This window comes from Brachyistius frenatus, unplaced genomic scaffold, assembly GCF_029030835.1.
Source record: "Brachyistius frenatus isolate BFR_SWC_R1_liver_20210118 unplaced genomic scaffold, ASM2903083v1 Contig_31, whole genome shotgun sequence".
Classification (NCBI taxonomy): Eukaryota; Metazoa; Chordata; class Actinopteri; family Embiotocidae; genus Brachyistius; species Brachyistius frenatus.
Window position 1 is genome coordinate 2,046,331 of NW_027210630.1, and position 26,853 is coordinate 2,073,183.

General features: G+C 39.8%; 3 protein-coding genes across 7 annotated transcripts in view; 1 reads left to right on the forward strand and 2 right to left on the reverse strand.

Moving 5' to 3' along the window:
• LOC138621625 (phosphatidylethanolamine-binding protein 4) overlaps window positions 1-8,216 on the reverse strand; it is a 50,948-nt gene extending 42,732 nt beyond the window's left edge. The window contains exons 1-3 of the mRNA XM_069699807.1: window positions 8,140-8,216; window positions 6,488-6,591; window positions 6,088-6,220 (exon numbers count right to left, since the gene is read on the reverse strand). Of these exons, the coding sequence (XP_069555908.1) occupies window positions 6,088-6,220; window positions 6,488-6,591; window positions 8,140-8,142 (240 nt within the window). The 5' untranslated portion in view covers window positions 8,143-8,216. The remainder of the gene's footprint in view (window positions 1-6,087; window positions 6,221-6,487; window positions 6,592-8,139) is intronic.
• Window positions 8,204-18,485, reverse strand: LOC138621622 (rho-related BTB domain-containing protein 2-like). Of its 3 annotated transcripts, XM_069699802.1 has the most exons (11): window positions 18,401-18,485; window positions 16,410-16,611; window positions 16,153-16,256; window positions 15,876-16,061; window positions 14,788-15,728; window positions 14,575-14,693; window positions 13,740-13,890; window positions 13,552-13,640; window positions 12,662-12,767; window positions 12,007-12,219; window positions 8,204-8,226 (listed from the first exon to the last, which is right to left on the reverse strand). In XM_069699802.1, the coding sequence occupies exons 1-10, from the start codon at window positions 18,460-18,462 to the stop codon at window positions 12,014-12,016; spliced, it is 2,166 nt and encodes a 721-aa protein (XP_069555903.1). In that variant the 5' UTR covers window positions 18,463-18,485; the 3' UTR covers window positions 8,204-8,226; window positions 12,007-12,013. The 3 variants fall into 3 exon arrangements, with proteins under 3 accessions (XP_069555903.1, XP_069555902.1, XP_069555904.1); XM_069699801.1 differs by lacking the exon at window positions 8,204-8,226 and having other exon boundaries at window positions 8,316-12,219; XM_069699803.1 differs by lacking the exons at window positions 8,204-8,226; window positions 18,401-18,485 and adding an exon at window positions 18,194-18,390 and having other exon boundaries at window positions 8,316-12,219.
• Window positions 18,486-18,617: 132 nt separating this feature from the next.
• On the forward strand, window positions 18,618-24,004 carry ido1 (indoleamine 2,3-dioxygenase 1). Of its 3 annotated transcripts, XM_069699806.1 has the most exons (12): window positions 18,618-18,695; window positions 18,812-18,898; window positions 21,288-21,361; window positions 21,853-21,948; window positions 22,028-22,147; window positions 22,277-22,395; window positions 22,496-22,510; window positions 22,601-22,700; window positions 22,848-22,965; window positions 23,046-23,097; window positions 23,189-23,337; window positions 23,430-24,004. In XM_069699806.1, exons 4-12 carry the CDS (start codon window positions 21,883-21,885, stop codon window positions 23,819-23,821), a joined length of 1,131 nt encoding a protein of 376 aa, XP_069555907.1. In that variant the 5' UTR covers window positions 18,618-18,695; window positions 18,812-18,898; window positions 21,288-21,361; window positions 21,853-21,882; the 3' UTR covers window positions 23,822-24,004. The 3 variants fall into 3 exon arrangements, with proteins under 3 accessions (XP_069555907.1, XP_069555906.1, XP_069555905.1); XM_069699805.1 differs by lacking the exon at window positions 18,618-18,695 and having other exon boundaries at window positions 18,804-18,898; XM_069699804.1 differs by lacking the exons at window positions 18,618-18,695; window positions 18,812-18,898 and having other exon boundaries at window positions 21,012-21,361.
• Window positions 24,005-26,853: the final 2,849 nt, after the last annotated feature.

Consider the following 26,853-nt stretch of genomic DNA (forward strand, 5'->3'; position numbering starts at 1 on the left):
CAAGAAGGGTCGCGTGAAAGTAAAAAAAATAGCGTCATTATACCGGTGCATGCATGTGGAAGAAAGAAGAAAACAGAAAATGGAGGTGAGAGAAGTAAGAAAATATAAAAATATCGGTTATGAGATATAAATATGTCAGGCACAATATCACTTGCTCACATCTTTTTTTGTCCGTGCTGCTGAATGTGGGTAAAACTTAAACCATGCGATGCAACAGCCTGTATGAGTATGAGCCGTTTGCACCTGCAGTGGTCCGCATGCCACATCCAAGGTGCAAAATATTCTGAGAGAAGGTGGTGGAGGTTTATTGCCTCTCTTCATTGCAATGAATATGTATAATCAATCCAGCACTCCTGGTAGCAGAAGGTTGTAATTCTTTCCTCCTCAGAAGCCTGCATGAATCATATACTGGATGTTGTGTAGTAATGGGCAATGACTGAATGGAGCGGGATACGGGTCAGCTTAACAGGGTGTTATAATGACAAAGGGGAACATTAGCTAAGGAAATAAACTCTCTGAATCCCGGCCAAACACGCCGATTTAATCCGGCAAAGCCAAAAACACCCACCTGATGACACTGAATATGCAATTAGATGGATATTATGGTACATAATTCACTTTTTGACCCTCGCTGTCACAAAGGCACAAAGCTGTGCCTTGTCTGTTTATATACATCCTTGACTCTTCGCTGAATGAAGACCATCACCTTCTGAAAACAAAATCCTTATCTCTGTGCTCTCACATCCCCAACATGAAGACCTATCAGGAATCCTGCATGGGTGGACATGTAGGCTTTCCTAGGAATGACAGGGTCTGTTAGAGAGGAACCCCACCCTCGCTTTCTCCAGCATGCCAACACAGAGGAGAGTGGGCAGCGCTGAGACGGCAGCCTGCCGTGGGCACTGCCAGGCTTAAAGCTGCCCTGTCGTCATCAGAGGCTTGCAGAAAAGAACACTGAGATTCACCAAAAAAAAAAAAAAAAAAAAAAAAAGAGGAGGGGGATCGTTGCATTTAAATCCTCTCTCAACGCCCCCACATGTTTTAGCAAAGCATAAAAATCATTCACGGAGAGAGAGAAAGCGAAAAAGAAAAAGATAGAGGGAAATAGAGAGGAAACAGCTATTAGCAGCAGTAAGCAAGCTCAAGAGATCATAGTGAGGCAGCTCTAATCGCAGTAATGGTTTAAACCCTCATTCCATCCACCAGATGCAAGAAATGTCTACCCAAAGACAAGGCTTTGAAATCCCCCATGTCTAAGAATGTGCCCTGTGGCTATGGTCCCTACTAAAAAAAAAGAAAAAAAAGCTCCAAAACTGTCTCCAATTTTGGAGTAACTACATGGTAACGATGGCAATGCTGTGGTCTGTGTTGTTTACAGCAACTGCATCACTGAAAGATGACCATCAAAACAAAGACTAAAATAATTATTTTAAATAATATGCTGCGTACACTAACACCAGGGATCTCAGCTGAGAAATCAATCATAAGAAGGCTTGCATGGATGCACGCAAGATCCTCGAAAATAAATAACTTAATTAGTTAATTATAGACAAGACAAGACTGTCTGAATTGTTACAGGATGGTCGGCAAATTAAATATAATACAAATACAAAAAAAGAAATCAGGCATTTTACAAAGTCCATGAAAGGCCCAAGTAAATACAAAGTAATGGTCCAAGAGGATGCAACTCACTGAAATGTTCTTTGGTGGATCCAAAGATGCACTTGAATGACCTGCCACAAAGCCAAATATATACAAGATTTTAATCCTTTTCATATCGTCAAATATTTTTCATTTTCACTTTCCTATTCTTTTCTGCTGGCACAGATTTATTTCAAAGGTTTTTTGTCCTCCAGCAAAGTTTGCCAGGTCTCCAAAGAGCCTCTGTCAACATCATGAACTCACAACTATTCCTTTGTGTGAAACAAAATTTCCTCGAAATATTTTGGCATTTAAAGTAGATATCAATGACTGCACACTGAGAGTTTAGGTTTTATATAGGACCAAGTGTTGATACATTTTTTCATTAGAAAACTTTTTACAGCATAAACTATGTATCTAATCTAAACCTTTATTGAATAATTAGTGATCTTTAGTGATATTGCTTCTGTCTAAAATAAAAAAAAAAAAAAAATAAACAAATGCATGCACACATCATCTACAGTATGGCAGGACAAGAACACTGATTCTAATAAAAATATTTATCTTGTGAAAAGAAGTTGGGTCCTTACTTCTGAGAATATCTACTTATCTTGATCATTCTTCAAAGACGCTTGGTGCAGCAAGGTGTCACTGCAAGCCAAATGTAAGAGTCGGTTTGAAAAAGAAGGGAGGACGTTTTCACAGCACAGCACTGGATCGCCTGTTAAATCTGCTGAGCATGTCATTTGCAGGAGTGAAAGCTACTTTTCTAAGGTTTTTCTCTCTCTGAGGTCAAATGATCATTGAGATTATTACTGTCATTTCAACACTATACATGCCAAATATTATTTTTTTTTTAGTTGAACTGGCTTATATGAAGTGTGTCCTACCGCCAAGAAAATGAATCAGGGTTGTGAGACCGGGACAAAAAGCGAGGTTTCTAGAAAAAAAATTTAAAAAATCAATGACCGTAATTTTCACAGAGACCCTAATCAGAAGGTCACTGCAATATGTAATTTTGTATATTAAAACTACATCTAAAGTCAAGTAACACTATAGACATAAACAATTTAAATACTATTTCCTATATTTATGCATTGCCCTCGAAACGTCAGCACGATCCTGAAGAGCAAAACCTTTCTTCGTCTGTATTGTACAGCCACGGTGCAGTGCTTTATATCTTCTTCAACGGGTTCAACGTTAGGAGGAAAGTCCAGCTCTTTTAATTTTTACATGGGCGCATCAACAATCTGTACTTCAGCTTATTAAAATGACTTCTAAATATGTCTCCTCTGGTCCAACATTGAATAACATTTCTCACTACCTTTACTTATGAGACCAACTGCAATCAAGCCATGTTGTTATAGTTTAGTCTCATAAGCCAATAGATATCCCACTCACATCAAACTGTAGCTGCTTCTGAGGGTTCTCAGTGTAATTAGGATTTCTAAAAATGCTTCATTAACACACATGCCAGGTTTTTGTAACACATAAGTTCAAGTGGTGAATAGTAGCTCTGAAGTTTGGACACAGAAATCTGCAGTTTTTGTGGCCCTTTGCTTTTGTTTTTGGTCATGAGCATGTATTTAGAGGCAGGTTTACTGGACTACTGCCCATTGTGCTCCATTACAATTACTCAGCAGGCATGCATCCTGTCCCAGTAATGAAGTGGGTGTTGCAGTGGGTGGATTTGAGCGGCCACTATTCTGTATCCCTGCTATTGGGTACACGGGCTGAGTGGCAGAGAATAGCAGCAGCGCTGGCAGCATGGCACGGTGACAGAAAGCGTGGTGGACCAGCAGACCAACCACAGAACCACAGGCAGCAATCTGAGCCTTCAATAGTGTGTGTTTACATAAGTGTCAGGAGAAATGGAGAATTACATTTCAAAGCCCGGTAAATAAAGTTTGTATTGATTTCATCTAACATGTAATCTGTTTTGCTGTCTGACACTGATTCTGGCAATAAAAGAGAATCATGTAAGACAGCATTATAGATAATACGACCATAGATCAAATGGAGTTTGGGCAACAGAAGGGCAATAGATCATGTTCGAGCTAGACTGCTTAGCTGTGGAATTCATAAACTAGCTCCTAAATTGAGGTGGCTTTCAATTTAAGTTTTCAATTTACAGAACAGGGTTCCTGTGGATTGGGACGTGTATCTCTTTCAATCTGCCTCTCAACAATAAAACTACACAAACTATGATCTGCTGATGAATATACCATACAGATGTTCTGAATGAATCTGTGTAAGAAAGAACATCAAGTGAACAATACATCGTGACATTTAAGCCCGACTATGAACAGTGTCAACCCATTTTCCAAACGTGTTTCTCTTTTCAGTTTATGTGCCATAAAATGTATTAAAGAGGCTGCACTGTTAATGCCACACTCTCCTTACAAGCATGAACACTGTTTCTATTATCTTTTATATCATCTGCAAATAGCAATCTGACATAGCAACCATTTAATATTCCATGTCAAAATAAGCACATCTTAAACAGTAGTTTTGATTTAAATAGTTTTGCATTATGTTGGATCCAGCCTCATCATTCTGATGAAATAATTACAATTAATAACCACTCTGTCTTAGTCTGTTTTGACTTTCTGGATGTTTAAACTTGAGTTAAAGTTTGTTAATTCATTAAACTTCATTAACCCTTATAAGTTTATTGTTTCATACACAGATTATCCAAAACATGCGCAGCTTTAGTTGCTGCCCACTGACATTCAGTCTATTAACTGAAACTGCCACCTAAGTGAGGATGGAGATGTATTATTGACTGGAGACGATTATTCGTTCTTTTTTTTTCACTGTTTAGTGAATTAAGGACACCGTGTACTATTACTGGCTTTAACCTTTATGTTATCTGACATTTCTAGATGGTTGAAACTACAAGCGTAAAGACACAACGTAACCTTTGTTTAATAAAAGTGTTCACTGAGGTTCACAAGAATGAGGTGCTAGTCCCACCCTTTGGTGACAGAGAGTACTGCAGTGGATCAATAATCAGTGCAGGTAATGCAGATGAAAGGAGGTAACAGATATGCTCAAAACTAAAAAGTTGGCTGACATTTAAAATATTGGTTCTTGCTTATAATTCAGCAGTTTTGTGAAGGTTTTGTTTCTTGTGACAGTAACCCAAGATCTGTTCTGCTGAGGCAGACGCGCATCTTTATTTATCCATTACTGCCCTCTAGTGTTGAAAATAAGCCTGTGCATTTTGGCCTGCTAAAACTGTGCACTAAAACATTTCACAGACAGGAAAATGTTCAAATATCCCCAAAAACATTTTTTTTTTTTTTTTTTAATCATAATCCAGAGCTCTTCATCAATTCATTCATTCTGGTCAAGAATCTTTTTCTTTTTCTCTGGAGATTATCATATAGGACTCTGGCTCCTTAAAGGGATTTGGTTCTCTTTGGCTGTTCAGAAAAACTCTTGAACTCTTCCTCCTCACATCCAAACAGCTCTGTCGGTGGGAATGGAGCTCGCAAAAAAAACTTATTCTAAAAGAACACACCAGAAAGACACCGACTCCCCCGAGCTTCAAAAACTGGCTGCACTAACTTGTTTCAGTCATACATACGGAGAAATTACGATGGAATAACCCAAAACGCCAGCAGAAATGGGAACCATCTTGGGGTCCCTTCTTGCCTTCCCTTCTTCTGATATGTCTTGTTTTTGTTTGTTTACATATTTCTTTTCTCCCTGTTCCTGCAACTCCCGATTTCAATGTGTAGTCATTGCTTTTAATGTGAATGATAAGCGCTGTTATGGGCTATGGTGTCCTGGACATCCATTTAGGATCAACTTCTGAGTTACTAGCATCTCTACCATGGGTGTGTGTGTGTGTGTGTGTGTGTGTGTGTGTGTGTGTGTGTGTGTGTGTGTGTGTGTGTGTGTGTGTGTGTGTGTGTGTGTGTGTGTGTGTGTGTGTGTGTGTGTGTGTGTGTGTGTGTGTGCGTGTGTTGGTTAGTGTGATTGCTGGTGTAGGTTGGGTTTCGGGTGTAATTTTTGTTTTTTTTGTGTTGATGTTATGTTACTGAAATACGGCAATAAAAACAATTACAAAAAATTAAAATAATAATCCAGAGCTCTTTCTCTGGGGTACAATAAATAGGCGTCTGTTTAGTAAATGTGGTGGAATCATAAGCAGACACAAAGAGATGCAAATCTCCTATCAAAAACGTAATACAATATGCAGTGTAGCTTTATTTATACAGTTGTATTTTACAACTTTTTAATAAATATCAATGGATAAACTCTTGTTAAGGACTTTTTGATTACTGCAACATTCCACAAGCAGAATAAAAGCCCTGAGACACACACACACACACACACACACACACACACACACACACACACACACACACACACACACACACACACACACACACACACACACACACACACACACACACACACACACACACACCTTACCTTCTGTGCTCGAGAAAAGTAGATCTGTGGGGCTTTCCAAACTGTGCTGACTTTCTCTCTGAGTTTCAGCTTTTTGGGAATTATGAGGCATTTGTCGATGTCCACCTCTGGATAGATCACCTCTAGTCCACCACTTTATTGAAGTGAGATAAAAGATTAAATTAATTCTACAGCGTTTTGCGTTACATTCTGTACTGAGGACAACATGTGCAGATAAACATAGCCGACTCATTCAAAAGGGTTCCAATGTTGCCATTAGCAAAAAGAGCTTAGTACAACTTTCAGAGAGAAAGAAGCTCCGGTTCAGATTCTTGTCTTTTTACCATGCTGATGTCACGGTTTATGTGTGATTGCAGTTACATTATGATCACAGCTCTTTGAGGCATTTTGGATTACTTACTGACAGAAAGAAGCATCCACAGAGGTCAGCGTGTCTCTTGTTGCTTCTACATGCAAAAGCCTCAAATTGAGCGCAAACAAGAAGAAGAAAGGGGCCAGTAGAGTCTGCAGAAGTTCAGTTAGACAAGAGGCAATTATTTTCAACAAATAATAATATTATTCACTAAATGTTTGAATATGATTTTTTTTCTGTTATAATTCAAATAGTGATCTTCTATAGCAATGCAGTCGCCTGAGTGAAAAACATCTAATTACAGGTGACAGATTTAAAAGAGTGTTATGGTATTTAACCTTGTATTTCATCTGTAATAAATAGGGGTTGAAGAAAATATCTAAACATTTGAAAATCAGTTCTCAAAAACACTATTTTGTTGTTGTTTTTAGTTTGATCGCAAATATCGATAGCAGACAGTGGTTCGTTTTGTGCTGCGTTTAAACTCCTGACTGAAGTGTTGTAATTTGTCTTCAGCCATTTACCTTTCCGATTCCAATGTAAAATAAACTCATATAGGCAATAGTGTATGAAGTTTTCCTAAAATTAGATTTAAGAAAGAAAAAAAAAAAAAAAAAATCACAATATATTGCCTTGCCTGAGTATCATAATATATTGAATTGTAACCCCAGTTACAGGAATGAATATGAATGAATGACAGGCCGCAAGAAGTTATATGTCATCTGTCAAGCAATATATCTCTTGAACAGTAATAACAAAAAACCCACCAAAAAACATGGAAAGTAACTGTCACTGAAGTGCTTCATTAATCACAGCTCTGATATGGAGTTGTACTGTAACTAACAATTATTTGCACTTTCTGTAATCTTCTGAATACTTTGCAGATATGTCGATTTTTGCTTGATCTGAACAGCAGTTTCATTTTTTAAGATGTTGTTGAGTATACGTTCATAAAAGACAAACAAAAGCAAGAGACCTTAGCATTTAAAACATTTGGGGCATTTTTACATTTAAAACTTAAAATGATCTTTGCTGATTAATCTCTTGTGAGTTAACTAATCATTTGTAATCATTAATCACCAACTCTTTTTTTATTATTTTTTTTTTTATGCTAATTTCTATCTTATTTTGACACCTGACCTCACCTGTTTGAACTAGATGACACATCAGCAGCACCGCAACTCACATGACAGGAACAATCATTGTTTTCATTCAAAAGAAGTTGGTTTATTGTATTTCTGATAACTGTCACTGTTCAAATACAAAATACGACGTGTCGTTAAGTCTGCTTCAACTGTGTGGTCACGCGCTATACAGTATACACAAAATGCCTCGGGCGGAGTTAAATCCGGTTCTGTGACACACACACACACACACACACACACACACACACACACACACACACACACTCACCAGTTAGTGTCATTCCCTTCAGATGTGCATTTCCTGGTGACAAACTTTTGCTACATAAACGTGATTCCCTCTCGACTCCCGAAGAAAAGGCTACTTACATAACATAAATGAAGCCTTCACTTGACTTGGCTTGTTTATATTTAGGCAGGGTATCATATCGTGCACGTCGACAAGGCGCAGTTTATACAGCTGACACGCAAGCAGACATGAGATAAAACTACACACCAGACTGACGGTACTCGAATTAAGCATTAAGGTAAATGCATTTGTTTTGTCGTAAACATTACCATCTCTCAAAAGTTGTCCACTTGTTTTGGCTGCCGGTTTCTTCCTCTTCTTCACGCGCTGTTGCTGACGGTGCCTCTGCGCAGGAGCTGGATAATGACGTAAGACCACAGACTGCAGCTTAAGACGCTGCGAAACTTTCACATGACGTCACTAAAAACAACAGACCCGAACTGCACATGTTTGCTGCTTGTTTATTTAGTAAATATTATTTACACATTTCCAAGAACACATGCTACAGAATTTCAGATTTACAGCTCCTAAACCATAAAAACAGCTCTTGAGAACAAAAATAGCCCGTGACGTCGGAAAATGTCAACCAGGCTTTGAACACTGAGAAACATTCAAGTTTTTTTTTCTTTTCACATATTTTTTTTGTTCTTTCTTCAATTTTCAACCATTTCTGAACAAGGCCTCTTAAACTATGCAGTAGTGATTGTGCAGCATATATAATATATTCCTGGTGCTGCTAAAGCTCCCTTTGGTTTGTGCTTCTCTGCAGCTGTGATATTAGCACCCAAATAGGGAAAAGGGCCCCAGTGACAACTTCATTGTAATTTATGATCCAATGTTTTTTTTTTCCTTTTATATTTTTTTTTACCTGATGTTATCGACTAATCTAATGATGTTGCAATAGGCCTACCTTCTAATGCCATTTGAATAGAACCTGGTGCTACAAAGCAGTGCAAGTTTGTAGTTTCAAAGTGAGACATTACAATATGCATATTACAAAAGTATCTATGTTAAACTATGCACTAGCTTGTATCAATTGCTATGCCAAGTTTTAATTGCAGACGTTATCACACAGTATATATTTACAGGTTTGAGTTACTATCTTACTTCCAATGTCCACTCCGTATCAGTATTTTGTAACTATGTAGACTCAAAAATTTGACTCATTAGCATAAAGAAACTTGAAAATAATGACAAACTGGAAATCCCTGCATTAATTTTATGGTTAATGTCACAAATTGATGGTTTGACGTTTGTCTCGTGCGGCCTGGATTGAATCTTTAATTAGTTCTGTGTTTCAGCTTTAAAAGGACATAAACCCTAATCAGTGTTCAAACTAAAGCACACTCATTGGACTCCTCAAATCACACACCGACTGATTGCTTTACATCCAAATTATGGATTATGTACATTTACAAATAAACACGCACACGCGCACACAGCCTAGAGAGCACCATGGTAGCTTAAGATATAGCAAACAAAACTAGTGACCACAGTAACACTACATTCAAACCATAAACTACAGTATGCTGTACATTAAGGCATGAGGTGTTGTTGATGCAAAACATCAGCAGAAGATTCACTGAGAAATGCAATGCACTGAGGAATGAAATGTATGTCTATGAACTTTATCAGTCACACCACCAAGGCAAATTATAACAATGCAGACCCTCCTGCTGTTCACACAAAACTGTATTTTGTGTGAACACGTCATTATCTATTACTCAAATGGTTTAATGAATGAAAACATTAAGAATTAGGATAAAGCTCTCTCTAAAAGAGTACAATGTTTCTGTAGGTGCATCCATCTCCCAATGTCTGGCCATGTATGCCAAACCGATCTGACCAATTAAGATATTTAAAATTACAGTCCCTATGTTTGATTAGCAGCAGACGATTTAATGGAATTGAGGACAATTTAAAGCTACTGCTTAGAGCACCAGCACCAGCACTTATCTATATGTTACAATTTAAATGACCACAAATACACGTAATCTATTTTGGCGAGCCCCGTTCATGCAGTGTAGATATTAGGTTAGGAGTTAAAACGAGCAAGAAATTGTTTTTTGTCACTGAATTGATTCATACCACTTACTCATTTTAAGCTCTTTGTTGGGCTCTAAATATCCATCTAGTCAAAAACATTGCAGAAAAGAAGAACCAATCATGTGCAGGATTAAAGCAAGCCTTTCTTTAACATATGCTGCGAAACAACAATGCTGCAACCAGAATTTACTCTTTAGATAACAACAGCGTGTGTTATGGATGTGCCATAAATCTTTATAATGTCTTTTTAATGTCTACTTTGCACTGTAATCCTATTTTACTATTAGTAAAGTGTTAATTAGAACTGCCTGTAATTTGCATGTATACTACACTATATAATAGACGTAACTGGAGGTCAGCACAATGAGTATTCAGTTATTTGAGCAGTTTGTAGCTGCACAGTAAATAAATGTAAGTCAGAGAAGTCAAGTCTATATTCAGCACATGTATTACTCAGTAATACTGTATGATTATGCTCACTGCCTGCAGTGCACAAGTTTAGGTAACAGCACGTTAAAGTGATGCAAGTTACTTGCAGTTCATCTAATATTTTATACAATTTACAATACCACCCATCGTCACTGAGCACCATGCCGGCAAATCCAAATAATGCTGCAGCCAATCCTACAATCAACAGTAGATGACAGTCTTGAACATATACTGTGAGGTGTGCAAAACAAATCAAGCAAAAGGATTTGATCTAACCCTCTTCACAACAGTTTGGGAAACATTTGAAATATCTTGGTCTCGCATCCTCCCCAGTTCATTTTTTAAAATCTGCTTCAGCGCGTCGTGACACCGCACAGTCTTTAGTGCCGTTCATCTGGATGCTGCTACTGGAGGTTCTTGTTTGTGTCTCTGTGGAGAAGAGTCCAGAAAGTGCTCGAAGAGTGTAGAAGAGTATGGATGGCTTCACCCAGGTGTGAGGAAGCCACCTGCATGTACAGGTCTTACGTAGCCAACAGCAGACAGTCAGGGGGCTTTCTCTGATCAGCTAAGATAAATCTCTAAAGGCCAAATCACCACTAGTGATAGATGCATCGCAGTCACAGAGGGATGATAATGTCCATGCGGTCACTTCAGCTCTGGAAATGCTGCTATTCATTCTGAGATACATTATGTGTTGCTTTCAAGGATGACAGTGGATACTGAACGACTCAGGAAACGTGTGCGCGAACAAATCTCATCAAGCGACACATAGGAGATATTAGTGGTCTGGTTTGTTTTGCTGGTATTTTACAGAAAGTTCAAATATTTTCTTTGATTTGGGATCTCAGGACACTGAATGCATTCATGTCAACTCAAGCCCTTTTGTGACAATAAGCCACAAATCAGAAGATCACAATACGTCTGAGTGTGTCCAGACTCACATCACTTTTAGCTGTGCAAGCTGTACACAAACATTCAAAATTAGAATGAAATAAACAAAAACAAAATAAACAGGAGTAGAAGTTGCCTGTATTTTCATTTATGCATACATGATCATAATAAGTATGGTTAGAATGAATGACTCCAATTACTGACTCCAGGAAGCCGTTCTATTGTTACATCCTGTTGATGAGATAATTCGGTACACACAGTTTGGTAGATTGTACAAACACTTAAGGGCAAAGTGTTATATCTCTGAGACTTAAGTTCCGTGTTGAGTTGCTGGTTGTTGCAGCTGATAAGCAGCACTTGGTTATCAGTTCACGTTAACTGATGATAATTATGACCACAGGTGGAATGTTCCGTGCCAGCAGAGTCCGATTTTTAACACTTAAAACTTATGTTAAAACATATAACAATCCATGTGAGTTGATATTTTGCACAAGTTACACTGTGCCATTTGTCAGAAAGGTTCATATCACTGAGGTTTGAGTCTCATTTATAGTGAGCTGAAAATTGAAGGAATAAAACTCTTTACTTTTAGCCAGATTGAGCTGACCTTGCAAACCTGGAGGGTTGTTTGACTGCGGAGGCAAACAAACAGGAGGAGAAAGTGTGTGCCTGAATAATAGGGGTGTACCTAGCTAGCAGTGCTTATCTTCTATTGTATCTTTTACAACTCGCATCCACACTGATGTACTCCAGAGTGGACCTGCCCTTACCACTTTGTCAGATGACAGCAGATGAGCCAGACGAAGGAGAGTTTGAGTTCGGGGAGGAGGGAAGGTTCCAGAAGAGCCACTTGCGTTTACATTGTCGTCTCTGGTACAGGTAGTCCTCCTTGTCGCGCTCTTTGCGTGCTCTTTGGTAGTGGTCATCTTCTTTCAGGTACCACACAGGTGGCCAGCGATGTTTCTCAAAGTATTCTTGGGTTTCTGTATCAGAACAAACAGTTTCAGGAATTTGAAAATGGCCTGTAGGACTTTCAATTGTCCATTTTCAATAATCTTTTCCCCCACACACAGACTGACGACATTTCAACTAGATTACAATTATTTTTTTTTAGACAACAGAAGGACCAGATGATACACTTGTCTCTTTAGGTTATTGATCAAACCAGTACAGTGTGGGCAGTGACTGTTAATTTTAGGACTTCCTGACTATATAATTAAATAATTAGTCTTAGGTGAAATGGGTCCACTGACTTTAATCTTCTTTCACAGAGTTTTCTTTAATTGGCCAACTTTCGAAATGGCCGCAGAAGAGACACACATATTGATGTCTTTTTTTTTTTTTTTTTTTGCCATACTGTATCTCAGGTTCGTGTTCAGTATGAATGAGAGGGCATTGAATGTTATGAGTGTGAGAGCAGATCACCTGTAGACTTGGCCTTCATATCTCGGGGAAACTTGCGGCAGACGCTGTTGTAATTGGTGCAGATGTGGTGAAGACACCAACCAGTCAGTTGTTGAGCACCATGGAACTGTCAACACACAAAATGACATTGTCATTTTTGGTGGTTGACCAGTTTAGTACATGACAAGCTTTGTTTAGTTTTGCTGTTGCTTTGAATGTAGAGATCTCATTATCTGAGCTAAGACCTTCATTCTTTGATCCTTAATGATCTGCTTGGCCAGGTGGTCTTTATCTAAATCTTTATATAATTAGTCGGCTGCACTCAGGAGCTTCACTTTAATCTACTCGTTAGCGTTAGCATACTAATTTTAGCATGCTGACATCAGTATGGCAAGTGACTACAGCTGTAGGTGACGAAGTACAGATGAAAATGAGTGGTTACATATGACCAGGGCCGTGATAACCCCTTGGTGCCACTAAATACTCCTTTCCTTACGAATTCAATTTAAATTGCATTTTTGTGTTTCAGAAATGAATGAGATTGCTGCAAAATGACCATGTGGCCCGGTTTGCAGACCATAGATATGACACTGATGAGCCAAAAGGAAAATACACTAAGAAGCCTGAGTCTGAATGATAGGATGATTTTAGGTGCTGACTCCTATGTTCTAAATACCCATTGCTCTAAAAGATAATTTTCCATTTATTTTGTCAAATGATGATTGCAGTCTAAGAAAACGGTTTCTTTGGCCCCACCTACTGGGTGTAAATATTATTTCAGCTTCCAGAGTAGTTCTCCCTGATAAATGCAATCATTAGAAAAAAAAAAAAAAAAAAATCCAATTTGCTAAAGTATTAAATTAATGCTTTAAGTGTCGTCCTTGTTTAAGGTGATTGACAGGTGATACTACCTGGGCCATATCTAAGTACACCAGCACATCTCCATCAATGTCAGCCCCCATCATCGCTGCCTCTGTCAATACTGTCACTGTGTAGAGTTCTGAAAGAGACATTAAAGCTGGTCACTGCATGCACCGACTTGGCTTTGTGTACAACAATCCTGCAGTTTACAGGGCAATAACTATTCCAAATGTAATACCTGTAAGTGCAACCAAGTGGGGGAGGCAAAGACGATTGGCGAGAACAATGAGCTCCATCGCATCCAGGTCAGACCGAGAACAAAACCGCCCCGTGTAGAGATATTCTAGCACAGCTCTCATACAGCTGCGGGTTGTGTTTGGAAACAGCACCTTAGAAACAGGAACATACAACAGAGTTGTGACATAAGAGCTTTAAGGATATTGCTGGTTTGCATTTAAGAGAAAAGCTAGAAGAAATCAACTTTTCAGTTTTGTATTTTCATGATTTGATGAAAATAGAATTAAAGAAATTTAGAAAATTTGAAATTTTCAGATTTTCTGCTGCAGCAGCAACAATAGAAGCAAACTTGACATACATCATGTGTCTTAAAATGTTTCAAAGATTATAACTGGTCAGTGCAGATTAAAAAATATCTCTGGAGGGCCATCTGATTATTTGAAATGACAGTATTTAAACTTCAAACTACCTGCAGAAGTAATTCTTCTATTTCATGTATTATTATTCTTTAGAATTATTTTCTGACAAAGTAGAAAATGTCACAGAGCTGAGGGAACTACAGTATGTTTTGACCACAAAGCCAGCTTTATTCTATTGCAGATTTGCAATCCTCTAATTAAATGATTCTTCGCACACAGACCACATCATCCGTTGTTACTCTACCTGGGTCAGTACATGTATTGATCTTTGCAACACCTTTGTGCTATTTGTAATTATAACATAATTAGACTTTAAATGCTTTATGAATCCACTGGCAATAAAAATATATATAAATACTGGTGGAAATGTTGAACAATGTGGAACACAGTACTAATGTTAGTCTGCACTTGACTTACCTCTTTGGTGCAGCTCTCCACAAAAGGCCCGCCAAACATAGCTGCCATCCAGTCACAACTAGAGATGAGTAAAGGCTTGTGGGCCATAATAGTTCCATCATCTAGCTTGAATACTACATCTGCAATACAAATGTTAGACACTTTACTCACACCTGCATCCAGTCTATTTCTAGCAGAACGTATGAGAAAACATGAGTAATGATTTTCACTCACCAGAAAAGGTGCCTTTGGCCAAGCACTCTTTGACTCGGTTTGTGCGCCGTACATGGAAGGCTTTGGTGATTTCTTGGTTCATGAAGGCTTCATTGTTAAGTATGTTTGCCACCATCATGCGCAGGTCAAAGACCTCCAGCAGCTCAGCAATGTGTGCAATGTGCATTAGCTCTTTCTCATTCTCATCTAGCTGACCGGTATACAGGTAGCGAAGTACTGCTCTAAAAGGACCGAGCTGCATGGACTGGTCCATGTGCACGACAGTCATGGGCCTGGGGCTGTATGTTAGAGGGTCGTCCACCAGGTCATCCTGAATGCTGACGAAAGCTCGGCTCCACGAGGAGAGCAGTTTGCTCCGCCGGCCCCCCTCAGAGTCTTTCAAGGTCCCATCACTAGTACAGGCCCTCAGGTTGGCCCTTTCTCCATCATCGCTGCTCTCGCAAACATCAAAGCTAGCAGCACGCATCAGCAGCTCTCGGCCAGAGAGAGGACCACGTGAGGGCCTTTCAATCTCTTCCTTTTGTGTTTCCATTATGAAGAGGTCATAGAACTTTGAAGAGGATGTCGCCAAGTATATCTTGTGTGCAAAGATTTTCTGTCGCTCCTGCAGGACCAGGATGACGTCAGCACAGTGTGGGTCCTCCAGAAGACCGACTGGATGCTCCTCGGTGGTGGTTGGGGGAGGAGGCACAGTGATTATAGGTGGGGGAGGTTTCGGTGGCAGGAAGGGCGCCTGAAGGAGAGGCCGCTGAACATTTCTGAGGTGAGATTTCCAAAACTGCAGGTGACGGCGTGAGATGAGTGCAGCTCGGATAGCATTATCAAAGACGTCCTTGACTCCAAACTGTGCAACAACACTGGTTTCATAATATGGCACTCCCAACTCTTTGGCCACCTCTCGGCCTTTCTCTGGAGGAAGTATCTCATTGGATTTAATTGGTCTGAAAAACAAGGAAGTATATCAAAAAAAAGTCCTGGTAATAGAAAGGAGTAAATCAAAATAAATCTCAAAACAATCCCCGACTTATTTCTCTGACATAAAACTAACTCTTGTATACACAGAGAGACAGACAGACAAGTCCCAGTACCTAGCTAAAGGCCTCCGAGCCCTGTTCACTGCCTCAAGGTCCGCATAGCGCAGGTCCAGCTGACAGCCTACCAAGATGACAGGAGCACGGGGGCAGAAGTGTTTGATCTCAGGGTACCACATGGTCTTCACATGGTACAGAGAGTTGGGGTTGGCGATTGAGAAGCAGAGTACCACAACATCAGACCTGAAAGAAAGCCACAGGGGAGATTCTCCTAACTCAGACAGCACCAGAGAAAATACTGGTAGACAAGCAATGTATTTTTAAAGCAACTCACCTGCCATATGCAAAACGCCGGTCCTTATGATGGTCTCCAAAAGTATCCCAGAGCCGAAGGGACACGCTGACGTCATCCACTACATCTCTGGAGCGCTCTAATACCTACAAAGACATACTTTATTTAACCACCAGTTCCTGTACCTGAGTGACAGCAATGCTAAAAGTACAAATAATGCACTGTTTTCACATATATAGGCTTATTTATTTAATAAACATGCAGGTAATCTATGTTAAGTTATTAACTTTCATTCTCACCTCTTGGCATACTCTGTATTGGTCGATTGCCCAGACTGTGGGCACATGTGTGGCGAGTAACTGGTACTGAGTAAGGGTGGCATTGCAGGCCCGTGCGCAGATGAGGCGGGTCTTTCCAACTGCATTGTCACCTACCACCACACACTTGATAGTTTCAACGTTTGGCCTCTCATAGTCCATATCAGAATCTGTCAACTGGGATCTGTCGAAATACACAGATACACAGAAAGCTGCATCAGCACCGGAAGTCCTAAGCTATCGTCTTTAACACTCCAAGAATATAAGTCAATACAGACACTGACTAGTCTTCATCTGCACTGCTCATCCTGCCTGCAGAGCTATCAATGGATGGTCTCGTGACTTCCCCTGCCCATTCACAAGTTCCCTGTCCTTGCTCCCGATATAGAAACAAATTTAAGTGACCAGCAAACAAAAAGGAGCACACTTTCTTAGAAATAGACTTTACAGCCCGCCAGCGCTGCAAAAATAATACAGCAGTTTTAACCAGCTTTGATCAAAGGTTAAAGAAAAAGCACATTCATTTTAAAAATAATTATTTCTCTGCTATGGCTTAATGAAGGCTGACACAATCCTGATATCTCTATTCAACCATCTGCAAGCCTAAAATTCCCCTCCTTGTTGTTTTTTTTTTTACTACAATTTAAAGTAACCTTCTATAAAGCTTCACTCATCCCAGCCTTAATATATTACAATGAATACACGATATCTGACATGCATGCAATATGCCTTCATTAAATGGAGGCAATAGGTAAACAGACTATTTCTGTCTCTTGAAAATGGTGGCGGATGATTTAGGTACCCGGACTGGTTTCCAAGGGAACTGTGATCCGTGTCAATGTATTACAGCCTATATCATACAATCCTCTATGTATTACACGGATGGTCATTAAATAAATGTGATTTAAAAATAGTGATTTAAAAAAATTACTTATATATACAAAGGCAGTACCTAGTCCTATAACTTGTGCCACCACAGCACAGAGCAGGACATCAAACTCTGTCCGCAGTCTTAAACTTAAATCATGCCATGTTTGACTTGCAGATCCAGAGCTTACACGTTTAAACACCAGACAATCATTTGCATTTTAACCCCATCCTCCGCCTTGAAAGCATCACAGCTCTGGGAATCGCAGCCTTCCATCAGGATGCATACTTAGATTCTGAGCTAGTACCTTCTTATGAATGAGGTCAGCTAATCCTGCACCAGCTTGGACCTCACACTACACATTATCAGTATGAGACCTACCCATAAAAAAAAGCATCACTTTTGGTCACCAAAGGACTCTCTATGATACCATAAGAAAAACTGTATTCATCTCGTATTACAGCAAGAATTGCACCTTATATATTTTGACAATGCTCCATTACTATCACGGGTTACTATGAATTTTTTTTTTTTTTTTTTGTCACATGCAGCAGCCATTCATAAAATCAGCTTTTCATTGACTGCACAATCTGCATCCCCATAGGCCGGGTGTCACCTCTTCTAAGGCATATGCAGTACGTCTAAACAACTGACAGTGTGACCTTAGGCTGGGCCTTAATGACACTGTAGAGATACACCGCCTTTAAAATTGCTCATTCATATGCCCTTTCCTGTTACAGTCTACACTGCGCAACTCTCGGATTAATTCAGCATTTTTTTTAATACGGCTAAATATTCTACACAACCCATCCAGTGCCCCGAGTCTATCATCTTAAATACAGAGGTTTTAAATAAGCTTGCAGAAATAACAAAGATGATAAAATTGTGCATATCCTACCAGAAGGACCGAGCAGTCCCTCCACCACCGAGACACTAGTCATGAGGCTCTGCTGCATTACACGTTATGTAACGCCCCGTCACTGACTCTTGAGCCTGTTTATCTGGCGCCGAGTGCATCGCAAAACCCAGCGAGAAGGAATTAAAGAAAAAAAGAAAAAGAAAAAACTCGATTCTCGCCGTTATAAATGCAGTCAGCGCTCCTTACCGCAACATAAGGAAGTGCCGCATCGGGTTGGTCGATGAACGCGATAGAAAGCAGGGCTCCATCGGATGCGGCTCGCACCTGACGGCCGCTGGTATTTAACGTCATCTTCAAGGCAAGGTGAACGAGGCTCGAAAATAGCCGCGGCCGACCGCGGATGTTTCAAAGGAAAGTCCTCTGGATCAGTGCGATAAGTCCGATTGCATTGACAAAAGGGAAAACAGGAACGCTGAACTGAAGTCTGTCGGTGCGTTGCAGAGCTGCAGCCCTGACCGACATGGAGCCACTTCTACTTACTGTAAGGCCTCCGTAGCTAATAATAGGCAGGCGCACAGACGGGGAAAAAAAAAACAAAAAAAACATTCATTACAAAACACTGATCCACTTTAAAGTCGCACAAATCTCATTCCACAGCTCCTTAGCAGGCGGAGAGGCCTCCAGTCCAGCACGAACAGGATTCCAACCTCTAACTTAACGGAATCTGGACTCTACATCGCACAGGTTACGGTTTATTTATTTTTTGAATGTGATTAAGACAACAATCGCCGAGGATAAATTCAGTGAGCACAGGACCGTGTTAGACTTCAGCATGAATGATCAGCTCCCTGGGTAGTGTTGTAACCAGGGGCGGGTCTACTAGTCTCAGTTGGGACAGGTGGGGCTCATTCAGAGGAGACAAACCAGTGTTTAACATGTGCTTGCATGTATGCATAATACAGTATAGTCCACACACCTAGTGGTTCCATGTATGATATGACAAAATTTCAAAATCAGGAATGAGCGGACAAAGAACAGAAGTGTCCGATTGGACCCATGTCTAAAAATAGAGCGTAAAAAAATTAAAATGCAATAATAAAAACTGTTGTATTTTATAAATACAAATCAGCTCGTCATTTGTTTGACTAATGTGTCTCTTTGAAAATTGGGCGTTATGGTGGTGCAGTGCCCCTTTACTGCAGTAGTAAAGTATCACAGTAGATCTTATTTCATTATAGGTTCAAATATATTAAACTGACTGACAGATTGCAATCAACACTGTTACCTGGATTATTTTTCTCCCCAAATTACTGTCTCACATGGACAGCTTCTTTTTCTCTCTTAGATATTACTATTCTAGCCAAAATCTCACAGCGTTGCAGTGTTTGCAGCTTTTTACTCAACTTTAGACCAAAAAGTTTTGAATTTACTATGAATCATTGGTTTCTGTGACAGTAAATCTGTTCTCAACACTGTAAACGAGTTCAGTAAACTTGAAAAGAATTTAGTGAGTACCACCTTGTAATTACTGAACAGGTTACTGAGGTAAATTTACTGCATTTAATTCTTATTCATTGAGGTTGTCACACATTAGTAAGTAACATTACCCAAGACATTTATTGATACAGCCTTAATGATTATGAAAATGTCTCATAACAGTGTATGGACACAAAGCAATGGCTCTTACTGTAAGTAAATATAGTATTTTGGGCCATTGTAGTTACTTGCATTATAAATAATAAGCTACTTACCACTCACAGATGCTGACAACCATTGTGTACAAATGGTAGAAGAGAGAGTTTTTACCACCTTGGATATAGCATTAGTTTCCATTCCAGAACACAACAGCCCAGGTTATTTTATCTTCTACCCTTATTCTCTGTGTTGAACAATGCATTCCAGTGTTTGTACAACTTAATTTTATTCCAGCACCACAAGGACCAAGTTACAGTTGACCTTCATGCATGCAAATTGTATTCTACATTAATGCCAAAGCTGCAATGCAGTTGTTGTGAAAAAAAAGGCCTTAACTTGTGAAACTGATTCAAACACGGATCATTTCGTGACCCTTGAAAAGATTTTGTTCCACTTCTATTTTAGTCAATCATCCCAAATGACCACTGACAATTCACAAATGCACTTTTGATGGTGTTTTGGAGCTCTGAATGATACAGAAGCAGGACAGTGACATCTCTTTTTGTTGTTGTTGTAAATATACACTATTCAGTCTGTATTTACTCCTGCAGTGTTCAGTCTGCTCCACCAGGTGAGGCTGACAGTCTAAATTTCAGTCCTGAGCATTTATAGACAGAGCAAAGAATCTATTTCAAAATAATAAAAAAAACAAGCAGAAGAATAGTATGTATGAAAACAAAAATGATGAAACTATATTGATATATATGTTTTTATAGAAATGGTCTTTTAGACATAGTTCACTATTGCAGTCAATCACTCATAAGGAGAAAGAAAAAAATTGTGCAACTGTTAGGCGTCTGCTTGCATAAAAGGAACCTCCAAAATCTTAATCCAAATTTGAAACACAGGCAAGTAAAATTTACCAAAATATATACTGATGAATAAAGATGAGATTTGGTGTCAGTATGTGACACCAGTCATAGGACTGGATAGAAATACAGGAAGCGTTGGTATTTCTCTTTTACTTGTGTTCTTAGAATTCTACTTTTTTAAGATGTGATCATTAATCCATTTTTTTTTTTAATAAAAAAAAAAAGTCCAAGAAAACTGCATTTGCCAAATGCAGATTTTTCCACAGGAGCTATAACTTTGATAGAGATCTCAATTGTTATAACAATTGTTATTCTGCTTTTGTAAATGCAGCATATTAAAAATTCCTTGTTTTCTTTTTTTTTTGCATACTTGCCTGATAACCTGAAAAAGTAATACAATCACCGTGCAGCATTCACAACATGCAAAAACCTCTGAGCTACATTTTACTAGGAATTGTGCAACAGTAGAAATCGGGAATATATGTTGTGTAAGCAACAGGTACAGTTGAAATGAACCCTGTGCCAGAGTCCAGTCAGGTTAGGGTCTCCTGAACTGCTCAAATAGTCAAATGATCATTGCTGTCTTTGGGTTTGTATTGTTTTCTCTATGGCATCTGCTGAAACAGACTGCAAAGCTCCGTTCTCTCTGGACTCCTATCATGTCTCTGAGGAACTCGGCTTTATCCTTTCTGAGCCTCTGGTAGGTGGGAAAAAGTCTTCCACTATTTTTTTGTTTTTTTTTTTTTCAGCATTACACAGGCAGTCACAATGAAATGCAGCCTGCCAGGAAACAACAGTGTCTGGCTGCTATTCAAAACATTACTTTGTATTACTGTAGAAATTACCACTGATTCTGATTCTCACTTCGGCAGACACACAAAATGGTGATCATAGTTTAGCTGTTATAAAACTGCGAACTCTTTGATTGTGGTATTGATTGAAACCAATTGACGGAGCCGGTCTGAGAATCGGCGTTGCTCGTGTTTGCATCGAGCATTAAACTTTATTCCTACAAGCGGAATTTGTTTGCAGAAACATTTTATTTCAAGCCTTTGCCAAGTCTAAGGTCACTGTGCATAAAGCCTTCCTTCCATCACTTGCATCTGTGCACTGTTCAGTCTTATTTTGTTTTGCCATGTTAATCAGCATTTTCTTACCAATGCACACTGTGCTGAAACTTCACATTCCTAGGAAGAGCTTCCACCTTACTACCAGCCATGGATGGATATTGCCCTGCGAGTCCCAGAGCTTGTGGTCGTGCACAAGTTGCGCTCCCATATAAACAAGGTAAAAGGGGACAATAAACTGACATGGAGAGGTCGCTGTGTTTATGGAGCCACGGTTGAGAATTGTTATTTTTGTCCAGATGCCACTGCTGAGCAGCAAGTTTCTGCAGAAGCACAGAGAGTTACGGTTGGCCCACTTGGCCCTCAGCATGATGACCATGGGTTATGTCTGGCAGGAGGGAGAGAACGACACAGTGGAGGTAACTCTATGTCGGACAATTTTTCTTTTTGTCATATTGAATCTTTCCTTCTGTCTTTCCTTGACTGCCATAAGTTGCAGTATACAATTTGTATGAATGATTTTCCATTTTTAATAATCTTCTTCTAAGACACTGCCGTGTAACCTGGCTGTTCCATACTGGGAGGTGTCACAGCGCTTAGGACTTCCCCCAGTTCTCACTCATGCAGATGCAGTGCTGGCTAACTGGAGAAAGAAAGATCCAGAAGGGTAAGACCCTGAATATGCAGCAAGTGGTTTGATCACATACCACATGACATAAATCTTCCCTGTTTCTTTTTCATGTCCATATATCTATCTCCTGTGCCAGGCCTTTTAACATGGAGTGAGTACATTTTTGTTTTGTTCCTTCACACATAATGTTCCATAATATTGTAATATATGCTAAACTTACTGGATCACTTGCATCACACAGGAACCTGGAGTTGCTGGTCAGCCTCCCAGGTGGAGAGAGTGTCCGAGGCTTCTTCATGGTCACTCTGCTGGTGGAGCTGGCAGCAGTTCCTGCACTGAGGGTGAATATGTATTCAAAATAACTCAATTCACATAATATGAATTTGTGAAAAATCTGCAGGTTTAACTGTCTTTGAATTGTTGACTTAAAACTATAAAAGCTACCAGCATTAAATTGAGAATATTTCAGACAAAGCCCTGTGTTGCAGAGCATTCCCACTGTGGTCAATGGGGTGAGGTGTGGTGACACTGAGGCTGTGGCCAGAGCCCTGGAGGACATCAGCCATTCTATACAGGACATGACCGATGCACTCAAACTGATGCAAGGTAGTGACTCAGACATAAACTTCATTATATTCAAATGTATTCTGTGAACAAGTGTTTTGATTCATGTTATTTTTCTTAAGTGTATGTGGAGCCTTCAGTCTTCTATGGCATCATGAGGATCTACCTGTCTGGGTACAGAAATCTGTTTTTATGTTGTCATGAGTTATTAATCATTTATTTGTTCAGTGAAACATGTTTTTAAAATGTGTATACGCATGCATAGGTGGAAAGACAACCCTTCCATGCCGAAGGGTCTGGTTTATGAAGGGGTCCAGACAGAGCCAATGGAGTATTCAGGAGGGAGCGCTGCAGAAAGCAGTCTGCTGCATTGCTTTGATGAACTTCTGGGAGTCAAGCATGAAGCAGAAAGTGGTGAGATGGCTGCTAAGTTGTCCAATAAATGGTTACAACAGCGCTGGAGGTGAATGCTGTGTATTCGCTCTGATGACACTGACTTTTTTCAGGTTCCTTTCTAACCCGCATGAGGAACTACATGCCACCAGCTCACAAGCAACTGATCCAGGATATCTCTTTGCAACCCTCCCTGAGGAGTTTTGTCCATCAGCAGGCCAGCGAGCACCTAAACCAGGCCTTTCATGTCTGCGTCACAAAACTGTTGGCTTTGCGCAGCTACCACATCAACGTTGTCAGCCGCTTCATCACCATGCCTGCTGCCCGTGCCCGACAACTCCGCAACCAGAGCCAGGACTCAGAGAGGGAGATGATAAGCAGAGCACCCACAGCCCTGGAGGAGAGGGGAACGGGTGGCTCTGGACTAATGACCTTCCTAAAAACTGTGAGGGACCAAACAAAAGATGCCCTCCTGCCTGAGACAAGCAAAGACACATTACACTGATACGAAGATACATCACTGAGGATACATGTACAGTAAACCAACTCTGATTACTTTACGCACAATATTGTATATGTCATTAAAAAGATGAGAGTGCAAGGCCTCTGTTGCTTGTCTTAAATGGAGCTTGTTGTGTCTGTAAATAAACCTCAGCTGAGGACACATGAGTGATACCCATCATTCAGTCCAAACCACAATTCAAACCATTGCTGTTATTTTCCATTACAATTCAACCACTAATTCCTGCTTTAATCTGAACTGGAATGCAAAAAAATCCATCCGATATCTGTTCCAGACCCTCTTATCTACAAGACATTTGGACATTAGACGGCTACAGTCTTTACTAAACCCCCTTACTTTTGGAGAGATTCAGTTCCAAATGTATTTCAGAAATAAGGGCGGTTTGTCTTCTACACCTTGAAAATGTGGCAGCATTTATCTTTTATTATCCACTAAGGTTATTGATACTGGTGTGAAAGTAAAAATAATAAGTGACAGAAGTTTTTCAGTTGTTGATCAAATTATCAGGTGAATATATAAAAGACTGCAATATTTCATGAAGCCATGGTAGGGCACTAAAGGGCAGCTTTATAACTCAAACCAAGGGAAGGCTTCACAGAGTTTGTCTTTCAAAAGCAGTAACAGTGAGCAAAAGCTGAGTGCACCAAAGGCATGCAAGCCACTGATTTACTGTTGTCAAGCAGAACTGACCTGATAATAATAATTTAGTTATCATTAATTATAGTCATTTGAAGATGTATTGAAATTGACACTTCGCACCAAAGTATCAACAGGCTGGAACCTGACCTTTCTGGCTCAGAAAATAATCATCCCTTTGTTGCAACTCAACTCTAAGATGCTGATTCACAATGTGGTTGTCACGTCGAAGCACAATGCACAATGTAGTGCAGGGATGCATCACTTATCAGACTGGTTACCTCAACTCTTCTGCCTTCCTCCTCCAGCCCACATCCAGCCCTCACATGCCCCACTATACTTCCTGGACGGAGTGTGTGGAAAACCCTGTGCGATGAAGGGATGGATTGTGCCATGAACGGCTCATCTTTTTTAGCTCATCTCCGCTGGTGTTGCATTACAACAACAGCCTTGTGAGATCAGATAAGACAGATGATGTGGCAATTAGACATGACGATGTCCCCCAACCTGAGCCCTCTAATCTATCTTGTTCTTTTCACATGCTGGTTAGCAGGGAAGATAAAAGAAGAGCAAAAGAGAGAGAAAACCGTTACACAAAGGTTTTTGGGGAGTGCATGAAGCCAAAAGTGTGAGGCCATTTTATTGTGACGAATGCAGAGCACACACCTACAAAGCACAAACCAGGCAGTCATTGGGTTGGAGGTCATTCGTGCTGTTGCTCCACTCAAACTGAGACACTCAGATGACCTGGGAAACAGTTCCTATAAAACGACAGGGAGACCTGAGGTGAGGAGGTGAAAGGTGAACAGAAACTACACCGAGTTGGAGAGAGATGTGTGGCAGGGAGGACAAACAGTGCGTTCACATCACAGTGATCTGATTAGAGCCCTCTTTCACAGCCAAAGAAAATAATCCCTTTCCTTATTGAGGACTCCCTGACAACCCAGCAGTAAACACAAGCCATCTCTAAGGATGTCTTCATTGTGTAGTCGGGGCTGGGCCTCCACGGCCACTGAAGTTTCACCGTGAAACATGTGGCTGGTTTCAGTGTGGAACATGACACATGCATATGCACACACCTGCCTTACGACTCATTTGTATTGAATTGATCATGTTGTGAGTTGTATTGCAATATGAAGGTGTGTAAATTGTCAGTTTTTATATTATTATTAAGTCTATTTTGGATTGAATCTTCCTAAGGAATTCACTACAAATGTACTGTTAGAGTTGAGTATTAACTTTCCAAGAAAATACGGTCAAGAATGAACTCAGCAAGCAAAATATGTGATGTTCCGCACGGCAAAGGGCATCTGGAGTGGCTCTTGTTTTCTTGAAATCTACTCAAACATCCATATTCCATCTATCAGAGCTGACAGGATTACAGATGAGGGTTGTCTTTTTGGTAAGACAATCGGATAACTGTGCCTCGGTGGTTAACCACAGGATATCCTGGATTCTGTTATTTCAAATTTAATTTACAATACTGCTGCTTACCTCAAGCCAAGCAAAGCCAGGACCTTTTCTCACCCTGTGAATGAGCAGCCTCGATGGCAGCAGGGAGGGACTGATTGTCTTTGGCGTGCACATGTCGGGTGTTGCTGGGAATTATGGGCCGTGTGTGCAGCCCAGTAGGTGACCGGGTGTTTCTTCCACTTTCCACTCATCTTGACTTCAGTATCTTTGTCAAACATCTCTGTGCAAACACCCACAGGTCAGACACATCTTCGTCATCTACTGATGGGACACACCCTCCGTTTAACTGTTTTGCACTCTATGCAAAGCTGTTTTACCAACTGGGAAAAGTGTGGCCGCAGATCTCCAGGGAACTGAAAAGTCCCAGGCCAACTCATTATCATTTGTGTCTACATAATTTGACCAATTGAAATCTTGTAGGAAATTTCCACCACTGAAGTAGAACATCAATCATGTCAAAAAGCTTTGTCTTGTTGAATGAGAGAAACTGCTTAAATATTTTCAAGTAATTATTAATCAAGTGTGTCAAGTACTTAAGATGCAGAATACCTCTGGAAAAGTAGAATGATTCCATACAAAAAATAACACAAGGCTGAAATCATCAATCATTTTAATTATCAAAAGGCCTGATGATTTATTTCTTCAATAGCTGATTGACTTTTTAAGTCAATAAATTGTAAGAATATAATGATAAATAGTCCACATTATTCCAAGAAGCTCAATATTGTACCTGCTTCATGTTCAGTTTAACTACCATGGAAAACTACATAGCACATCTGAAAAGCTATTACTTGAGAATTGTTTTTGCATTTTTCCTTTAAAATGATGATCAATCTATTATCAAAATTGTGGCTAATTGATTTTCTGTAACTTCAATAAATTACTTAATTAATGAATTTCTGGTC